Source organism: Ursus americanus, chromosome 12 (genome assembly GCF_024610735.1).
Source record: "Ursus americanus isolate L20-20 chromosome 12, mUrsAme1.1.p, whole genome shotgun sequence".
Classification (NCBI taxonomy): domain Eukaryota; kingdom Metazoa; phylum Chordata; class Mammalia; order Carnivora; family Ursidae; genus Ursus; species Ursus americanus.
In genome coordinates this window covers 44,540,967-44,558,402 of record NC_142138.1, presented here as the reverse complement: position 1 = coordinate 44,558,402, position 17,436 = coordinate 44,540,967, and the positions used below count along the sequence as shown (strand labels likewise).

At 35.8% G+C, this 17,436-nt stretch overlaps 1 protein-coding gene across 6 annotated transcripts in view; it reads right to left on the bottom strand.

Moving 5' to 3' along the window:
- Nucleotides 1-17,392, bottom strand: part of CCDC18 (coiled-coil domain containing 18) — a 113,202-nt gene extending 95,810 nt beyond the window's left edge. For 4 of the 6 annotated variants that reach the window (XM_045801765.2, XM_045801768.2, XM_045801770.2 and 1 more), the window contains exons 1-7: nucleotides 17,092-17,392; nucleotides 16,224-16,405; nucleotides 14,937-15,115; nucleotides 14,274-14,448; nucleotides 11,400-11,558; nucleotides 7,063-7,169; nucleotides 5,358-5,486 (exon numbers count right to left, since the gene is read on the bottom strand). In XM_045801765.2, the coding sequence (XP_045657721.1) occupies nucleotides 5,358-5,486; nucleotides 7,063-7,169; nucleotides 11,400-11,558; nucleotides 14,274-14,448; nucleotides 14,937-15,070 (704 nt within the window). In that variant the 5' untranslated portion in view covers nucleotides 15,071-15,115; nucleotides 16,224-16,405; nucleotides 17,092-17,392. The remainder of the gene's footprint in view (nucleotides 1-5,357; nucleotides 5,487-7,062; nucleotides 7,170-11,399; nucleotides 11,559-14,273; nucleotides 14,449-14,936; nucleotides 15,116-16,223; nucleotides 16,406-17,091) is intronic. The other 2 variants (XM_045801766.2, XM_045801771.2) reach the window with 2 other exon arrangements.
- Nucleotides 17,393-17,436: the final 44 nt, after the last annotated feature.

Sequence of the window (17,436 nt, the reverse complement as noted above, 5' to 3'; positions counted from 1 at the left end):
CCATTGGATTAGGCATGTTCTTTTATTCTGATATTTTGACATGTGGGGCCTTACCGATCCTAGGAAGACTGGCCCTCCCTAGGAAGACTGGCCCTCCCAGGGTTAGCCAATTCTTAGGGATAGTAAACTACTCTGGAAGTTTACCTTTCATAACCAATCTAATCAAGCCAGAGCCTGCTCCTCACTCTTACCTCTGGCTTTTACACTCAGGACCAATAATCCCCCGTCCTAATTCCTCAGGACCAGGTACTAGACAACTCAGCACAGCCTTATACTCCAGCCCACTGAGATTATTCGTACTACCAATCCTAAACCTGCTGACCCTGCCCTAACTGTTCCTTCCCACAGACACCACAATAACATCTCTTGCTTACATTTTTCTCCCAACTTTCTCTGTCTCCTGACCAACCCTGATGCTTCCCTGCATGGCCCCCTACATGGCTTGTCATGTCTTCTGTTTCTATGGATTTGTGAGTATAATAACTTCCTTCTTCATGACATTCATTTCCATGTGTGTGTGTCTCACCATACCTGATTAAAACAAATCCTGAGGACATTTTAAAATATTAAGACTGTACATATTTTCTGTAGATTTTTTATTTAACTTAGTTTTTAATTTTTTGACTGAGTAAAGTGCAGAAGTCTTAAGTGAATGAACATATATATGTATATACACACATATACATATATATACACATATATATATACACATCCACATAACTACTATCCAGATCAAATACAGAATATTTCAAGCACCCAAAAGCCTCCCTTGTGCACCCACTCAGTCAATATTCTTTACCCCAAAAGGTAAGCATTATTTGGACTTTTGATATTGTACATTAATTTTGCCTATTCTTGATTTCTTATGGGACTGTACTATATTCTTTTGCATCTGACTTCTGCTTAACATTATATCTATGATATCCATCCATGTTATTAAATAGCTACAATTGCTCTTCTTCACTGATGCATATATTTCATAATTTATAACACGATTCTACTGTTGGTTAACATTTAGCAACTATGAATGAAGCTACCTTGAACATTCTTGCACCTATCTTTTGATAGATACAGGTATTCATTTCTGTTGCAGTGAATGCTGGATCATAGGGTGACTTATGTTACCTTTAGCACATAGTGGCGAAGTTTTTCAAGTGCTTCTACCAATTTATACTCCTACTAGAAATATATGAGAATTCAAGGGGCTCCACAACTTTGCCAAAACTTGATATTGTGAGTCATTTTCATTTTAGCCACTGTGGGTCATAATGGGCCTGTTTTCTTTTGTCATCACCATTGTTTTGTTTGGTTTACTTTCTTGTAGGCAAATTTTTAACTACTGATTTAATATCTCTAATGGCTACATAACTATTCAGGTTTTCAATTTATTCTTAAGTTCTGTTAAATTATATTTTGTTGAAAAATCATTTACTCAATCATTTATCATCCTAAAATGGTTCATAGTATTTGGTCTTATTTCTTAAATCACAGCTAAATCTGTAATTTAGAAGTCCCTTTACAATCCCAATATCGCTTTTGTGCCTTGTCTCCTTGACTAATCTTATCTGATACCCATTAGTTTGGTAATTATGAAAAGAACCAGATTTAGGTTTTCGTGATTCTATTGTTTTCTCATTTTCTATTCAACCATTTCATCCTTTATTATTTCAATACTTCTATTTTCTGTTTTTCTTTTGATGCTCTTTCTTCTACTGTCCTTTTCTTGACTATGTAAATTGGATGTTTTCGCTCATCCATTTTCACTTGTATATTAATTTTAACATATGCATAGGAGGCTACAATTTTCCTCTGAGAATATCTTTGGCTGCAGCCCACGAGCTGTGATATTTTTTACATCACTCTGTTCTAAGAGCTTTCTAATCTTTATCTTAATTTCTTCAATGCTCCACAAGTAGCAAGATGGTTGGCTTTAAATTTCCAAACATACATGATTTGGGGGATTACATTCTAACTTAATTGTACCACAGTCTGAGAAGGTAATACGTACAACATCAATCTTTTGGTGTTTGTTGAAACTCATACTTTCTGGCACAGTGAGCTGAGAGATTATAAATGTTCTAGAAATGCTTGAAAAGAATGTGAATTTTAAAACTGCAGGATATAGGGTTCCATACATACACACAAGATCAAGATTGTTAATTATCATTCAACTCTTCAACTTCTTGCTTTCTTGGTACTAATCTAACAATTCTTAGTAAATGTGTAAAAATGTTCCCTGTATGATTATAGATTTGTTCATTTCTATTTGAAATCTACTGTTAGATTCATACAAGTTTAGAATCTTTAGGACTCTTGCTTAAGTGTTATTTAAACATGATATAAGAGTCTTTTTTTTTTTTTTTAAGAGAGGGAAAGAGACTTGTGGGGCAGGGGGAGGAGCACAGGAAGAGGGAGCGAGAGAATCTTAAGCAGGCTCCACACCCAGCACAGAACCTGAGAGGGGATTGGATCTCACAACCATGAGATCATGACCTGAACAGAAATCAAGAGTCAGACACTTAACCAACTGAGCCACCAAGGCACACCATAAGGGTCATTTTTAACTCTAGTAATGCTTGTTGCACTTAAATCTGTTTTGTGTGATATTAATATAACTATATCTACTTTGTTTTAGTTACTATTAGCCTGAAATATTTCTTTGAATTCCTTTGCTTTAGATTTTTCTATGTCCTTATATTTTGGACATATCTCTTATAAACAGCATAAAGCTAAACAATCTCTCCTTTACACCAGCTTTCTAACCCATTATGATTATGATTAATCTTCTGCACTCCAAAAAATGTCTGCAAAGGTTTCAATTTCAGAGTGCTAACATCCATTCTAGTTCTTCAAAAATCTCTAAAAAATTTAGATGTCAACATCTCTACCTAAAAATCTCAATTGCCTATATATGCTCTCCAGATTAAAAGACAAATACTCTGGCATAACAAAGCCATTTACAGTCTAGACCAAGCCTGTCTTTCTTGCCTCATTTCCTATTACACCTATCCATTTATAAGTACAAAAAACTCCCCAGTCTTCTTCAGCAGTGATGCTCTTTTATATGTCTGTGCCTTTGTACATGTTCTCCAGAATGTGTGAAAACAAAGTCAACACCCTACCATAAAAATGATCTCTTATTTAAGTTTTACAGAGATAACTAGTCACTCTTCTTCTGTACTTTTTCTTAGCTATATTATGAAGCTAGTCTTTGTGTATTATCATCTCGCTATTTCAAATAACCCTGTACAAAATGTTTATCTGAATAAGTAAAAATTTATCTGAATGTCTTTAATTTCAGAATATTTAACCCCACAGTTTATACTTAAAATAGCTACATTTGTTAGTATTTAGGGGCACCTTACATTTCTTTTCTCATTTAATCCTCACATAGAGATATCATCTTGATTTAATAGATGAACAAACTGAGGCTCAAGAAGGTTAAATAGTTTGCCAAGTAACAGAGCCACTGAGAAATAAAATGTGGTTGACTCCAAAACCTAAATATTTCCATAAGGTAAAAGTGCCTTCCAAATATGTACTGAAACTTGAACTAGACTAACCAAATCCTGCTGGGAAAATGTTCTTCCAAACTCATTTTAATGAAAAATGACTTACAGCTTTTGAGCAGTTTTTAGAAGTTTAAATGCACATGCAAACAAATATTTAACCTATTTGTGACAACTTTTCAAACAATATTTTCTTAAAAAAAACTTTCTTCATAACCTTATTTTATCAAAGTATACATTTTTTGAAGATAAAAAACTTTCTGCATTCCCACCAACACCGTAAGAGGGTTCCCCTTTCTCCACATCCTCGCTAACTGATGCAGTCACTCTGGTAAACATTATGGAGGTGCCTCCAAAAGTTAAAAATAGAGCCGCCTGGGTGGCTCAGTCCTAGTTAAGTGTCTGACTCATGATTTCACCTCAGGTTTTGATCTCAGGGTTGTGAGCCTAGTGTGGAGCCTACTTAAAAAAAAAAAAAAGTTAAAAATATAATTATCCTATGATCCAGCAATTGCACTATTAGGTATTTACCCAAAAGACACAAAAATACTAATTTGAAGAGATATGTGCATGCAATGTTTACAGCAGCATTACTAACAATAGTCAAATTATGGAAAAAGCCCAACTGTCCATCAACTGACAAATGGATAAAGAGAATGTGTTATGTATATATAATAGAATATTATTCAGTCATCAAAAAGAATGAAATCTGGCCATTTGCAATGATGTGGATGGAGCTAGAGAGTATTACTCCAAATGAAATAAGTCAGTCAGAAAAAGACAAATGCCATATGATTTCACTCATAAGTGGAATTTAAGAAACAAAATAGATGAACATGGTCGGGTGGGGAGAGGGGGAGAAGCAAACCATAAAACAGACTCTTAACTACAGAGAACAAACGGAGGGTTGATGGAGGGGAGGTGTGTGAGGGATGGGTTAAATAGGTGATGGGTATTTAAGAGGGCACTTGTGATGAGCACTGGGTGTTGTATGTAAGTGATGAATCACTAAATTCTACACCTGAAGCTAGTATTACACTGTATGTTAACTAACTGGAATTTAAATAAAAATTTGAAAAAGAAAAAAAAATTAAAGATTTTATTTTTATTTTTTTATTTGAGAGAGACAGCGAGCACGCAAGCATGCAACTGGGGGAAGGGGAAGAGAGAGAGAGGGAGAGAGAGAAATCTCAAGCAGGCCCCCTGCTGAGCATGGAGCTGGACTCAGGGCTCTAGCTCACAACCCTGAGATCATGACCTGAACTGAAACCAAGAGTCAGATGCCTATTGAGCCACCCAGGCGCCCCAAGAAAAAAAAAATTTTTCAAAGATCAAAATGCAGATTATCATTTTACCCTGTGTAAAAACTGCTATAATTATAATATTGGAAAATATTGTTAAACTAAAAAAATTTAAATCTTTATTAGTTTAAAAGTTAATTGACATTCAGAGTTAATGGTTCCTTAGTCAAGGCTACCTACAAAACTTTATCTTAAAACATGTTTTACACAAAATAAATACTTTTGCATTACTTATGTATTCCTAAAGGAAGACAGAGCTACTCTTCCTCATGGGTTTTACATAGGTCATACAACTTCATTTCAGAAATAAGTATATCATTACAATGATTAACATTATCAGCCTTCTAATCCCAATCCAGACAGCCAGTAACATGGAATTTTTAATAGAAAATGAAAAAAAATAATAGACGAAAAGAACATTAAATTATTCTACTAGGTTTCTGAAATTTTTTTCACTTTAAAAGTTAGCTATAATTTTAAATAGGTAATATATTCTTTTTCCCTCTACAAAAACAATTTGCTTAAAATTTGCTTTAAAAAGACATACCTCTTTCCTTGTTTACTTTGTTCAAGTAAGTCCACCTTTAACTTTATACATTCCTCTTGGGACTTCTGCAAACTCTGTTCCTTCTCAATCACCATTTTCTGGCTCTGCTCTAATTTATCTTCTGCCTCTCTATTAAATAAAGGATATATGTATTTTTTAAAGATTATTTATTTGAGAGCGAATGTGTGCATGCATGTGCGCACACAAGTGGGGAGAGGGCAGAGGGAGAGAACCTTTGAGCAGACTCCCTGCAGAGCCTGATAGGGGGTGGGGGTGGTGTTCATCTCACGACCCATCAGATCATGACCTGAGCAGAAACCAAGAGTCCGATGCTCAACTGACCGAGCCACCCAGGTGCCCCAAATAAAGGATATTTTTAAAGGCTATTAAAGAAATTATTCCACGTAGGCAAGAATAGCTCAATATTAGGAATTCTATCACTTTAAATCACTGAGGTAAGAGAAACCATTATTTAATAAGAGATAGACAAAATTCATCACTTGTCTACTAAGAGTATAAGGAATGAAATGATACGTATATCTGAAATATCAGCTTATACCCTATTTCATAGTAGATACTAGAAACATAACCATATAGTCCAGAAACTAGGTAAAAATGACTATTATCACCACTATATCCAATGATTTCTCTAACAGTTACAAAAACAAAAATGAAAAAAGTAGTAAGTATAAATTTTGAAAAGACAATATTTTCTTTTTTTGCTGATAATATCATTAGCTGCCTGGAAAATCCAGGAGAATCAAAATGAAAAATTATTAGAATAAAAAAGTATGACAAATAGACCAATTACAAAATAATTAGATTACACAAAAAGCAATGGCCTTCCTACATACCATCGATGAACAGAACATGAACAAATTCATAACAACCAAAAATATAAAATACCTAGGAATAAAATTAAAATAACATGTAATACAAAGAAAATTACAAAATTCTGATGGTCACGAAAAATGACTTTAGTGTACATGAAAATCACTTGCAGGACTTATTAAAACACAGATTGCTGGGTCCCACCTCTCAGAATTTGTAATTCAGTAAATCTGAGACAGAACCTGAAATCTACAATTTTTAGAAGATTTCTTTATTTATTCTAGAGACGGGGGAGAGGGAGAGCGAATCTGCTGAGATTCTCTGCTGCACACAGAGCCCAACACAGGGCTCAATCTCACAACCAAGATCATGACCTTGAGCCAAAACCAAGAGTCAGATGCTCAACCCACTGAGCCAGCCAAGTGGCCCTGAGACCTACGATTTTAACAAGTTCCTAGAAGATGCTAACACTGCTGGTCGCAGAACCACTCTTTGAGAATCATCAAAATGGAGTAATGGGCTACTTAGTATACACATATTTCTCATTTTATTCAAAGCAGAAGGGGATAAATTATAAAGTACCTGATTCCTTCTATTTTATTTCTTGAACTCCCATTGAAGCACCAGTATGAATTAATACATAGTTCATTTTCAATAAAAGCATGTAAATAAGCATCTCAGCTAAGATTTAGTCTTTTTTAGCCCCCTTAAACTTTATGCATCCTAGAGCCAAGAGGAGGTGGAACAGATTCTCTAAGTTCTAAGACAGTCCATAGGACACTACAGATTTACTGGATTGGGGAACAAGATCTATCACAAGATAGATCAAAAAGCAGAAGAAATAAAAACTTTAAAGTCAAAAGAGTATACTTACCTCAAAACTTTATCTTGGGCTGAAACTTCTGCTTCCAAATTTATAATCTGTTCTTCTAAGATTGGCACACTGGCTGCCTGTTGTTGAATAGATTCAAGCTTAGAAACCTAAAACAAAACAAAAAAATAACTTTTAGAGCACTTCCTTTCAGAAGATAAATTAATCTAATTGGTCCTTCGTTTCTTTTTCTGTCTGATGAGGGTGTCTGATATAACTCCCCAATCACTAGTGTAATGTGAAGCTCACCCTATCTATTCCTTTGATCAACATTTACATGGGCATGTCATCATCATAAGCCAGTGTGAGCGTGTAAACTCCTGCCATTACCCTCAACTTAATATCCAAAGATAATTAAGTAGCTTTTGGGGGGGGGGAGAATCTCTACTGACATCCAGGAAGTAAATTTCACATAAATCAGAAAATTAAATATAAAAGATCAAATCATAAAAAAGTAAACAAAAAAACAGCTATTGAATCTTTCTACAATTTAAGACTTAATTTTAGAATACATGCTTACTAGAGAAAACCTAGAAAATACAGAAAAGCATAGGTCCAGGAAAGAAAACCTGGAATACAGCTCAAAATCTCTGTTGGTAAGTCAACACTCCTTTCCCATTCCTAAAACACCAACAATCAAATGATGGCCTATCAGGAAGAGATAGAAAATTTATTATCTGGAGAAACTGAACAGGAAAGGTTAGAACTCTGGGACACTACGTAGAATGATGAGAAGGGATGAAGTAGTTATAAACAAATTGATTAATATAAAATAGTTTCCAACTACTTACACCTCAGTTAGGGCTATCCCACAGGTGGGAAATCAAAGGATTCTTCGCTGGAGAAATTCAACAGCTCCAAAGAAAAAGACTTCACGTCCTGATATTGGATGAAAGAGGCAAGGTATCTCCCTACAAAAGAGCCATCTCTCCAGGCATCACCAACATATGAAGCTCACTGGACAACAAACTTCACCTTCATACACAGAGCTTCTACACAGCATTTAAGCACCTTTCTCTTAAATATAAATAGCAAAAACACTAACATCTGCAAAAAAAACTTCTAATATAAAAGTCAGAGGCCAAAACAAAGAGGCAACTGGCAGCAAGCAATGCAAGTGTGCGCACACATATACACACACATCATTAAATCTTCAGAAAGCTAAGTGAGGACACTGCATCAGGATATTATTCAATACAAAACAAATAATCAGAGAACATGGAAAAGCTCTGGAAAATGAAAAAAATATGATAGGTAAAATAAGATTCAACAGAGGTGTGGATGACAGTGTTGAGGAAATCTAAAAAGTATCACAGGAAGACAAGGAGATAAAAAACATGAGGGAAAAAACCCTTAACAGATTAAGAGGACCAATCGAGGTGATCCAATATTCACCTAGAAGGAAAAAACAGAAGAAGACAGAGGGAAGAAAATTATCCAAGAGATTGAATAAGAAAAATTTCCAGAACCAAAGAACACAAGATTGCAACCTGAAAGGGTCCTCATGTACCACTACACTGAATAAAAAGGTCTATTCAAAGACATGTCATTCTGAAATTTTGAAACACCAAAGAAAGAGGGAAGATCCTTAAAACTACCATAAAAGGAAAAACAAATGGAAAAAAATTATATGCTAAGAAAATTGATTCACAATGGCATCAGACTTTTCAGAGAAGCAGCAGAAGATAGAAGACAAGAAAGAAATGTCCTAGACATTCTGAGGCAAAATAATTTTTAACCTAAAATCAAATGTGGGGGAGAAATTAGGACATTTCTGACAGGCAAGGGGGTTACTAGACAAAGATGCTCCAATTAAAGAAAGACTAAACCAAGAAAGAAGACACAGGATCCAGGCAACAGTAGATCCAACCTAGGATATCAAAGACAAGTCCCAAAGAGAGCGGCTGGACGGCAGGCCGGGAGGGCAATACGCTTGGAAAGAACAGGATGCCTGGCTCCAAAAGTGTAACTACGAACATCAGAAAAGATAAATTATGAATATACTGATTGATACAATGAGGAATTTCAGCACAAGATTTCCAAAAGTGGTATATACGCAACAGCAAAAGCTGAGACCTGCCCTAAAAAAGAAAGCCTCCCTAAAAAATATTTTGTTAGGCAATGTAGAGAATGCTGAGATGGGAAGTAAAATATAAATAACTATCCTACTGCCTAGAATAAATAACCACTGGTATGACTACATACTAAAAGAAAGAAACAAAATGCTATAATTAGTTCAGTAGTTATTAGTAAAATTCTCTTAATATCTCTTAATAAACAGAAAAGGTGAACAAATTACATAGCAAACAAATATAATGAAAAGGTAAACCTTATGAGAAATCAAGAAATTGATTTTATTTTCCTCAAAAAAATAAAATTAAAAAAAAAAAAAAAACTCGGTAGAATACTGAATGCAGAGTACAGTAAATCCTGAAAAAAAAAATTCCCTGTGATTTGGTCATTCTAAACTTCTATCCTAGAGATAATCCCAAATGCAAAAAAGTTTCTTGTTCATTGGCACAATTTTTTCTCCTTAGGCTGGAATTATCTCCAATAGCACTCTGTTTTCAAACATACAAAAGAGGTGGCTCAGTCGGTTAAGCATCTGCCTTGGGCTCAGGTCACCCAAGGGGTGATCCTGGGGCCTGGGATCAAACCCGGTTATCTCCAATAGCACTCTGTTTTCAAACCGGGATCAAACATACAAAAGAGGTGGCTCAGTCGGTTAAGCATCTGCCTTGGGCTCAGGTCACCCAAGGGGTGATCCTGGGGCCTGGGATCAAACCCGGCGCAGGGCTCCCTATTCAGTGGAGAGCCCACTTCTCCCTCTCCCCCACATCCCTGCTCGTACTCTCTCTCGCTCACTTGCTCTCGTTCTATCTCAAATAAATAATATCTTAAAAATGATAAAACACACAAAAGAAAAATAAAGATCTCCCATAATCCTAGTACTTAAAACAACACATCTATAAAAGTAAATAGTGAAAGCCTCACCACAAGCCAGTCCAATCCCTCTCAAAGTTATCAACAATAATGCAGAGCACAGTCTTTCTATTCTTATATATGTTACATATATCTATACATGTACACACGAACATATAGACACATTTGCTCTTTTAATAAACAGCAAAACTGGAATCACTGCCTGTATGTGTTGCTCTGTAACGTTTCTCTACCACTCAGTGTATTAGGTAACAGTTTTTGAGTGCTATATGCAGACATGGTTCTAGGTGCCTTTTCTTTCTTCTTCTTTTTAAGATTTATTTATTTATTTGACAGAGATAGAGACAGCCAGCGAGAGAGGGAACACAAGCAGGGGGAGTGGGAGAGGAAGAAGCAGGCTCCCAGCAGAGGAGCCTGATGCGGGGCTCGATCCCAGAACGCCAGTATGACGCCCCGAGCCAAAGGCAGACGCTTAATGACTGAGCCACCCAGGCGCCCCATCTAGGTGCCTTTTCATATATTATTATCATTTAAACTGCACAATGTTTCATAAAAGTAAAACAACTTTGCATCTTAGAGCTGATACATTTACCGCCAATCCCTTATATGGATATATCATAATTTACCATGCCTCTATTTTGGACATTTGGTTTCTAATTTTTTGTATAATTCCAATCATACAGCGTAAACCAGGAAACCATTAGGGGTGCCTGGCTGGCTCAGTCTGTAGAGCATGCAACTCTTCATCATGGAGTCATGAGTTCGAGTCCCATATTGAGTGTAGAGATTACTTTTAAAAAATAAAATAAAAATAGAAAGCCACTTAAAGAGGAGAGTTATTAATTAAATTATGGCATAATCACACAAGGAAACAGTAACCATAAAAAATGATCATTGGAAAAGCTGAGTAAATGTATCAGAAAATGCTCAGACTATGTACAAAGTAAAAAACACAGGAAAAAAGAAAACTATTCAAACAGTGTGGATTCAACTATGTAATAAACCAATAAAGTAGTTTCTTTTTGGTGGAAACTGGGTGATCTTTCTCCCCTTCTTTTCTAGTTTCAAAGTTTTCAACAATGTGAATGTATTAGTATAAAAAGGAAGATAAGCTATATTTTCTTTATAGCAAGAAATAAAACCACATAAATTGGTAATCTTAAGATTTTAAGAAGCTACGACTTATGTAAATACACAGTATACAAGTTCTCCTAAATCATTTTCAGATATTAAACTCATGTAAAATTGATTCCATAACATGTTTATCCTATATTATCACAATAAAAATTATTATATATAACACATTAAGGCAATACATGGAATATTTTTTCAATTATAAATGTTAAAATGACTCGAACTACTTTCTATTGGCATAGTCACCACTTCAAGAAACATACCTTTGCTCTTGACTGTGTTAATTCAAAGTGGACAGATTCCATTTTAGTCATTAAAGAATGATTCTGTGAGACCAAACAAGCATTCTGTTGCCTGAGCTTGTTAAGTTTCTCTCGAAGATTTCTGATCTCCTGGTCCATGGGGGCAGATGAAAAAGACATCTGAAAGATGAAAAAGAGCAAGCTATTTTGGATTATTTCATTAAGCATTGTAAGTAATGGAAAATGATGAACAGCTGTCAGTAAAATGATTAAGTAGTTCAGAGAATGAGTTAAGATATCTAGTGAGTGCTGGTGAGGATGTGTGGGACAATCTGCACTCTCCCCCACTGCTGGTGAACGTGTACATAATTATAGCTTAAAAAACAATGGTACACTTTGGGAAAGTTCTGGGTATTATCCAGTAAAGTGGAAGATGCTAACACTCAACAGTATTACTCCTGGGTATCATCCTAGAACTTTTATGCCTGGAAATATAAGAATATTCATACCTACATTGTCCAGAAGAGGCAATAAATGGAAAGAATCCAAATGACCATCAACAAAATGGCTAATGAACAAATTCTTTAAACTATACGCATTTTTATTATACTTTTGAATATATATTTTATAATTTTAATTTTCATGAGGGTTGAGGTTTTTAAGACATAATTTAACTTTTTTTTGAAAAAGTAATATGCAATTCAAAAGTCAAAACTATGTAAAAGGTACACATAGAAGCCTCATTCCCATTTTTAGTAGGTAGGTAACCATTTTTATAAGTTTTTTTTAAGATTTTATTTATTTATTTGAGTGAGAGAGAGAGGGACAGAGAGCGAGAACAAGCAGGAGTAGGGGCAGAGAAAGAGGGACAGGGAGAAGCAGAGCCCAACCGTGAGGCTCCTGAGGCTCCATCCCAGGACCAGGAAATCACGACCTGAATGGAAGTCAGATGCTTAACTAACTGAGCCACCCAAGCACCCCTTTAAGTCTTCTATTTATAAATTTTTATATAACACCAAACATACAGCAAAAAGAAATAGGAAACTGAGGCACCTCGGTGGTTCAGGCTGTTATGGCTTAGGTCATGATCTCAGAGTCCTGGGATCAAGCCCTGCATCAGGCTCCCTGCTTAGTGGGGAGTCTGCCCCTCTCCCTGCTCATGCTCTCTCTCTCTCTATCCCAAATATATGAATAAAATTCTAAAAAAAAAAAAAAAAAAAATAGGGAACTGCCTATATAGGAAAGCTAAATTATGGTCTTAAACAGTCTTCTAGTGTTTCCACCTTCATCTGCAAGCAATACAAATTACCCACCCTCACAGTGACTACGTAAAAACTAGCATTCTATATATGTCATTCTGTACCTTGCATTTCTTAAATATACTCTGCCAATCTCTCCACAACCAATATAGTTAGAAACTCCTATTCTTTCATCTCCCCACCTCAGCTGCAGTTTCCACTGCATGTTTATTCAACCAATCCCCTATTGATAGGCACTTGAAGTATTTCTAATCTGTTATGACCAACAAAGCATCATTTTGTACTTATGCAGGCATATCTGACATGCATTTTTCTACAAGTGGGACTTCCAAGTCAAGGGTAAACGCATTTGTGATTTGGAGAAACATTACCAAATTACCCTCCATATGGCATTGTATCATTTTGCACTACTACCAGCAATGTATGAGAAAGCCTATCTCCTCCTAATTTCACCAACAAATACAGTGTCAATGTCTGATAGGTACGAACCGGTACCTAAGTATAGTTTTGTTGTGAATTTCTCTTATTATGAATGAGACTGAACAACTTTTTATTTGTTTGAAGATCATTTTAACCTCCTGCTTCATACATGTCTTTTGTCCATTTTTTTATTGGGTTGTTGATCTTCTGCCTAGAAGCTCTTCCTATGTTAAAGAGATTAGCTCTTTGTCTCTAATAGGCATAACCAATACTTCCCACTCCAATTTGTCATTAGTTTTTTGATTTTGTTTTTGGTAAAACACAATGATTTCAATTAAAGCATATATGTAACAAAAATGATCAGCAATTTGAGTTAGGTATATCCTAACTTAGGTATATCCTAACTGGTCAAATTCCCCAGAATTACACAATTTTTGTAGACATGGAATTTGAATTTATCTTCTAAATTGCAGGCTCACATAGCTTCATTAAGCAGCTTCCTTACAAAAAGAAAACCTCTTAACTGTTAGCTTTCTGAAGTGGGAAGAGCACATTTTTCTGAAAGAAGATTATGATGTGCATATGCAACCATATGCATGCATGCATGCTGGCAGTGAGGAAATAGAGAACAGGAAGAAGAGAGTGGAAGGGGAGATTGAGGGGTTGAGTAAGGAAGAAAGGTAAACACAAGGAGGTAGATAATAGGACTGAATAAAAAAGACAGCGGGAGAAAGTTCCAGACCAGTAAAGATGTCTAAGATCATCCAAAAAATTTAGGGATAATGAAAAGAGAACAGTGCCATGCTATCATATAGCATTTGATCCAGGCTAAATATACTAAATACACTTTAACCACTTAATAAATAACTGATTACCTATTATGTATAGTGCCAATTACCTACTCTTTATAATAACTAACTGATTACCTATTATGTATAGTACCATAAATCACAGGGGTTATAATTTACTTGGGAAAACAAGACATTTAATTGCAAAAAGGTAATAAATATAGAAGTTTAAAAATACAGTAATACACCAAAGCAACTACTTTCTTGTTAGGACACAACAAGAACCATAATATTTAAATTCAAGAGTCTTGAGCACAATGGTAAAAGACTATGGAAAACTTAAACAGGCATTTAAAGAAAAAAACTCAAAGAAAAAGTATTTTAAGTAGGTCTAAAACTTTTAAGTAGACAGGTCTAAGAACAATAACCTTATCTCTTGGCTTTTTTGGAAAATCAGTACTGCCAGTGGGCATTTTACAAACTTTTTTGTAAGGTATGTGATTCAAAAGTCCAAGCTGGTTAGGCTGAGAAAGATCTTCCAGAATGAGTTTTTCAGATCTTGAGTGATTAGAGGCATAATCAGAATTTTCACTTGGACTAACACTAGAGAAAAAAGAAAAATACATTTTAGTTCCTAATTTAAGTATTCACTCTAAATTTCTATACATTATTTACAAAAACAGAACGAAAAGCACTTGAAGTTCTGCTGGAAATCACATTCAGTTATGAACTTAAGGCAATGTCTCAACTAAATTTCTTAATAAACTGTAATGAGTTTTAAACTAACAATCTGTATAGTCTAGAGACTCTATGCTAGGATTATTTCAGATTCAAATAGTCCTAATAATAAAAGATTAATTAAGCCCAAACATATATTTTATACTCCGAGTCCTAATATAGTCAAGGTGTTTACTTAATGTATAAACTCTTCTCCAACATTTCTATTTTTTCCTAAACCAAGAATTACATTAAAAATTACAGATTATTTCCTATTCTATTAGAAACATAATATATAATAATGAAATTCATACATTTTACGTTCATAAATTAAAGTCATATTCTGAAGTCCATATGTGATTTTACTTACGTACCTGGATAACTCTTCCCCTAAACTCTGCAAACTCCATTCTGTTATCTTCAGTTCATGTCTTAAGGAAGCAACATTTGCAAGCAAACTTTCTTCTTCATTGTCCTTATTACAGTAGTCTGATGAACTAGATTCCATTTCTTAAAAAAAGAAGTGTATTTCTTGTACCTTGCCAGAAAGAATCTGTGGTATCAAAATACTCTCACATTAATAGAATTTAACTCATTATTTTTCTGTTTACCTCAAATGTTGTGCAATCTTTCATGATAACTTAAAAAACAAAACAAAACAAAAACCCAGTAACAATGAATTTCTCTGCAGTGTAAAGCCAAGGAAATAGAAAGTTCCATAGTTCCCTTTTCTAAGCACATTTAATCTTTCTAACAATAGTGCACATTAAATATTGTTATTCCACGTTAAAGTTAAAACAAACTAAGAATAAGGCAAATTAAATAATTTGCTCAAGGTCACATAAACTGTAAATGGTGGAAACAAGATTTGAACCTAAGTCATCAGGATCCAAAGACCTTTTAATTATGTCACACTGCAATTTCTAACTTACAGATCAATGTCAAGATGAGCTGTCTGAACTTACATAATCAAATTAGAAGCTCTGGAAATCTGATAAAATTGGTATCATTATAGTCACTCATATTTTCTTAATGGCAATTTATTACCAAATAAAGGTTATCTCCTTCTCCCATTCACAATGGTTATAAAATTTAAAAAACACACACATTCACATCACAACCACAGAGATCAAAATGGCATTTGGCAAGTTAACTCAGAAATTCATGAAGAAAAGTTTTTCTTTCTTCAACTAATGAGTATCTCCAAAGTTGTGAAATTCTCTACTAAATAACCTTTACACATAAAAATCGTGATAAAGTGCCACACTTTATTATTAATAATTAATACATATAATCATTATGTATTAAAATACATATTTATATAATAAAACTAAGGCTTTAAAATCTCTACTACTTTAGATCTTTCTGCATCTTAAAATTACATTCCTCTTACAGATCTCATTTACCTTTGTCATTGTAGCACCTCTCTTCCATCACCCTTCTAGAATTCTGACCACATCCCAAGCTCCAAAAGGTTAGGAGTCTTATGCATTATGTTCAGGGTTTCAAGGCACTTACGGAAGGTCAATATGTTCAGTGAATAAACGATGACTGCTGAATTGCCCTTCCTTCCCCTCACCCAGCTAAAATAGACTGGCAAATTTATTCTCCACTCAAAATTTCTCAGATATAAGAAGGAAGATTAAAAAGAAAACCCTCACCTTATTGGAAGAAACTGTGGCAGGAAATTAAATGAGACACCATGTAATCGCAGAGAAAATGTTTCTTTTTCCCCCCTTTCGTTTGCACAAATTTGCTTCTGCTTAAGTGAGAAGACTCTCTCATACAAAAGTCAATGGATCAGGTCCCCATTCTGCTTTATCTTTTCAACATCTCTAGCTTCCTACAGGATGGTGAAGGAAAAAAGGGTACAATTTGGGTAAATCCTAAAATATCATTCGATATTACATTTCAGCTAAATCAGGTTTTACGTCCAACATCTTCTGTGTATTTTAATGTAACAATTCCCTAACACTTCTTCAGTACCAATGAATACATTTGCTTTTAATTTTTTTTTCCTACTGAGCCATCTGCCAAATGAAGACTTTTCTTCCCTTCAACTTAAAATAGTTATAAAAGTCTATCTCCACTGCCTGTACATACGTAGAAAAGTGCATCACGCTACCTACAGGCCCCGACCAGGTCATCTTCTGGTCCTAACGACGCGTTGGTAGTTTTACGCACAGGCACACCCATCAACACCGAAAAACCGGTGTTCTTTATTCTAAACCTTGCATGTAATAGGATGGGCTGTCGTCGAAAAAGATTCCTCGTTTTGGAAGGGGGTCACGGATTTATGTTCTATGGTCCTGTTATCAAGAACTCTCAATTTGACAGAACTGATCCTACGTTCATCTTAAAGAAGCGGAGGAAAACATGACATCTTCCTCTCCGATTTCTCAAGTAAAATACAAGCCTGCAAAGTCCGAGGGTGCTGGGAGGGAAAGGAACAAAACTCCCCCAGGTAGGCCTGTTTGCACCCTCCAAGGAGCACTCACCACCCAAGTCGTAGTTGGGAGACAGACCCACCTGACAACAGCGCACGACGCGCTCTCGTCCGCGTTCGGAAGCCTCAGCCTCGGACCCTCTCCCGAGTTCGGGGCGTGGAAGCATCAGACACTCCACGCGGGGAACGAGTGAACCCCAGCTGCACCGAATTCGAACCGCCGCGGGAGCCGTTGGGGACGCACCTCCCCGGCCGCAGCCCCGCCCCCCGCGCAGGCTCTGCGTGACGCGACGCAGAGGCGTGGGGCCTGTCGGGGATCTTGGTCTGCGAGCGCGTCCAAGCCGGCTCGCCCGGAACTACATTTCCCACAATTACCCCGAAGACGCCCATTGGTGTGGGGGAAGCCATGGGAACCTGCCTCCCGGGTG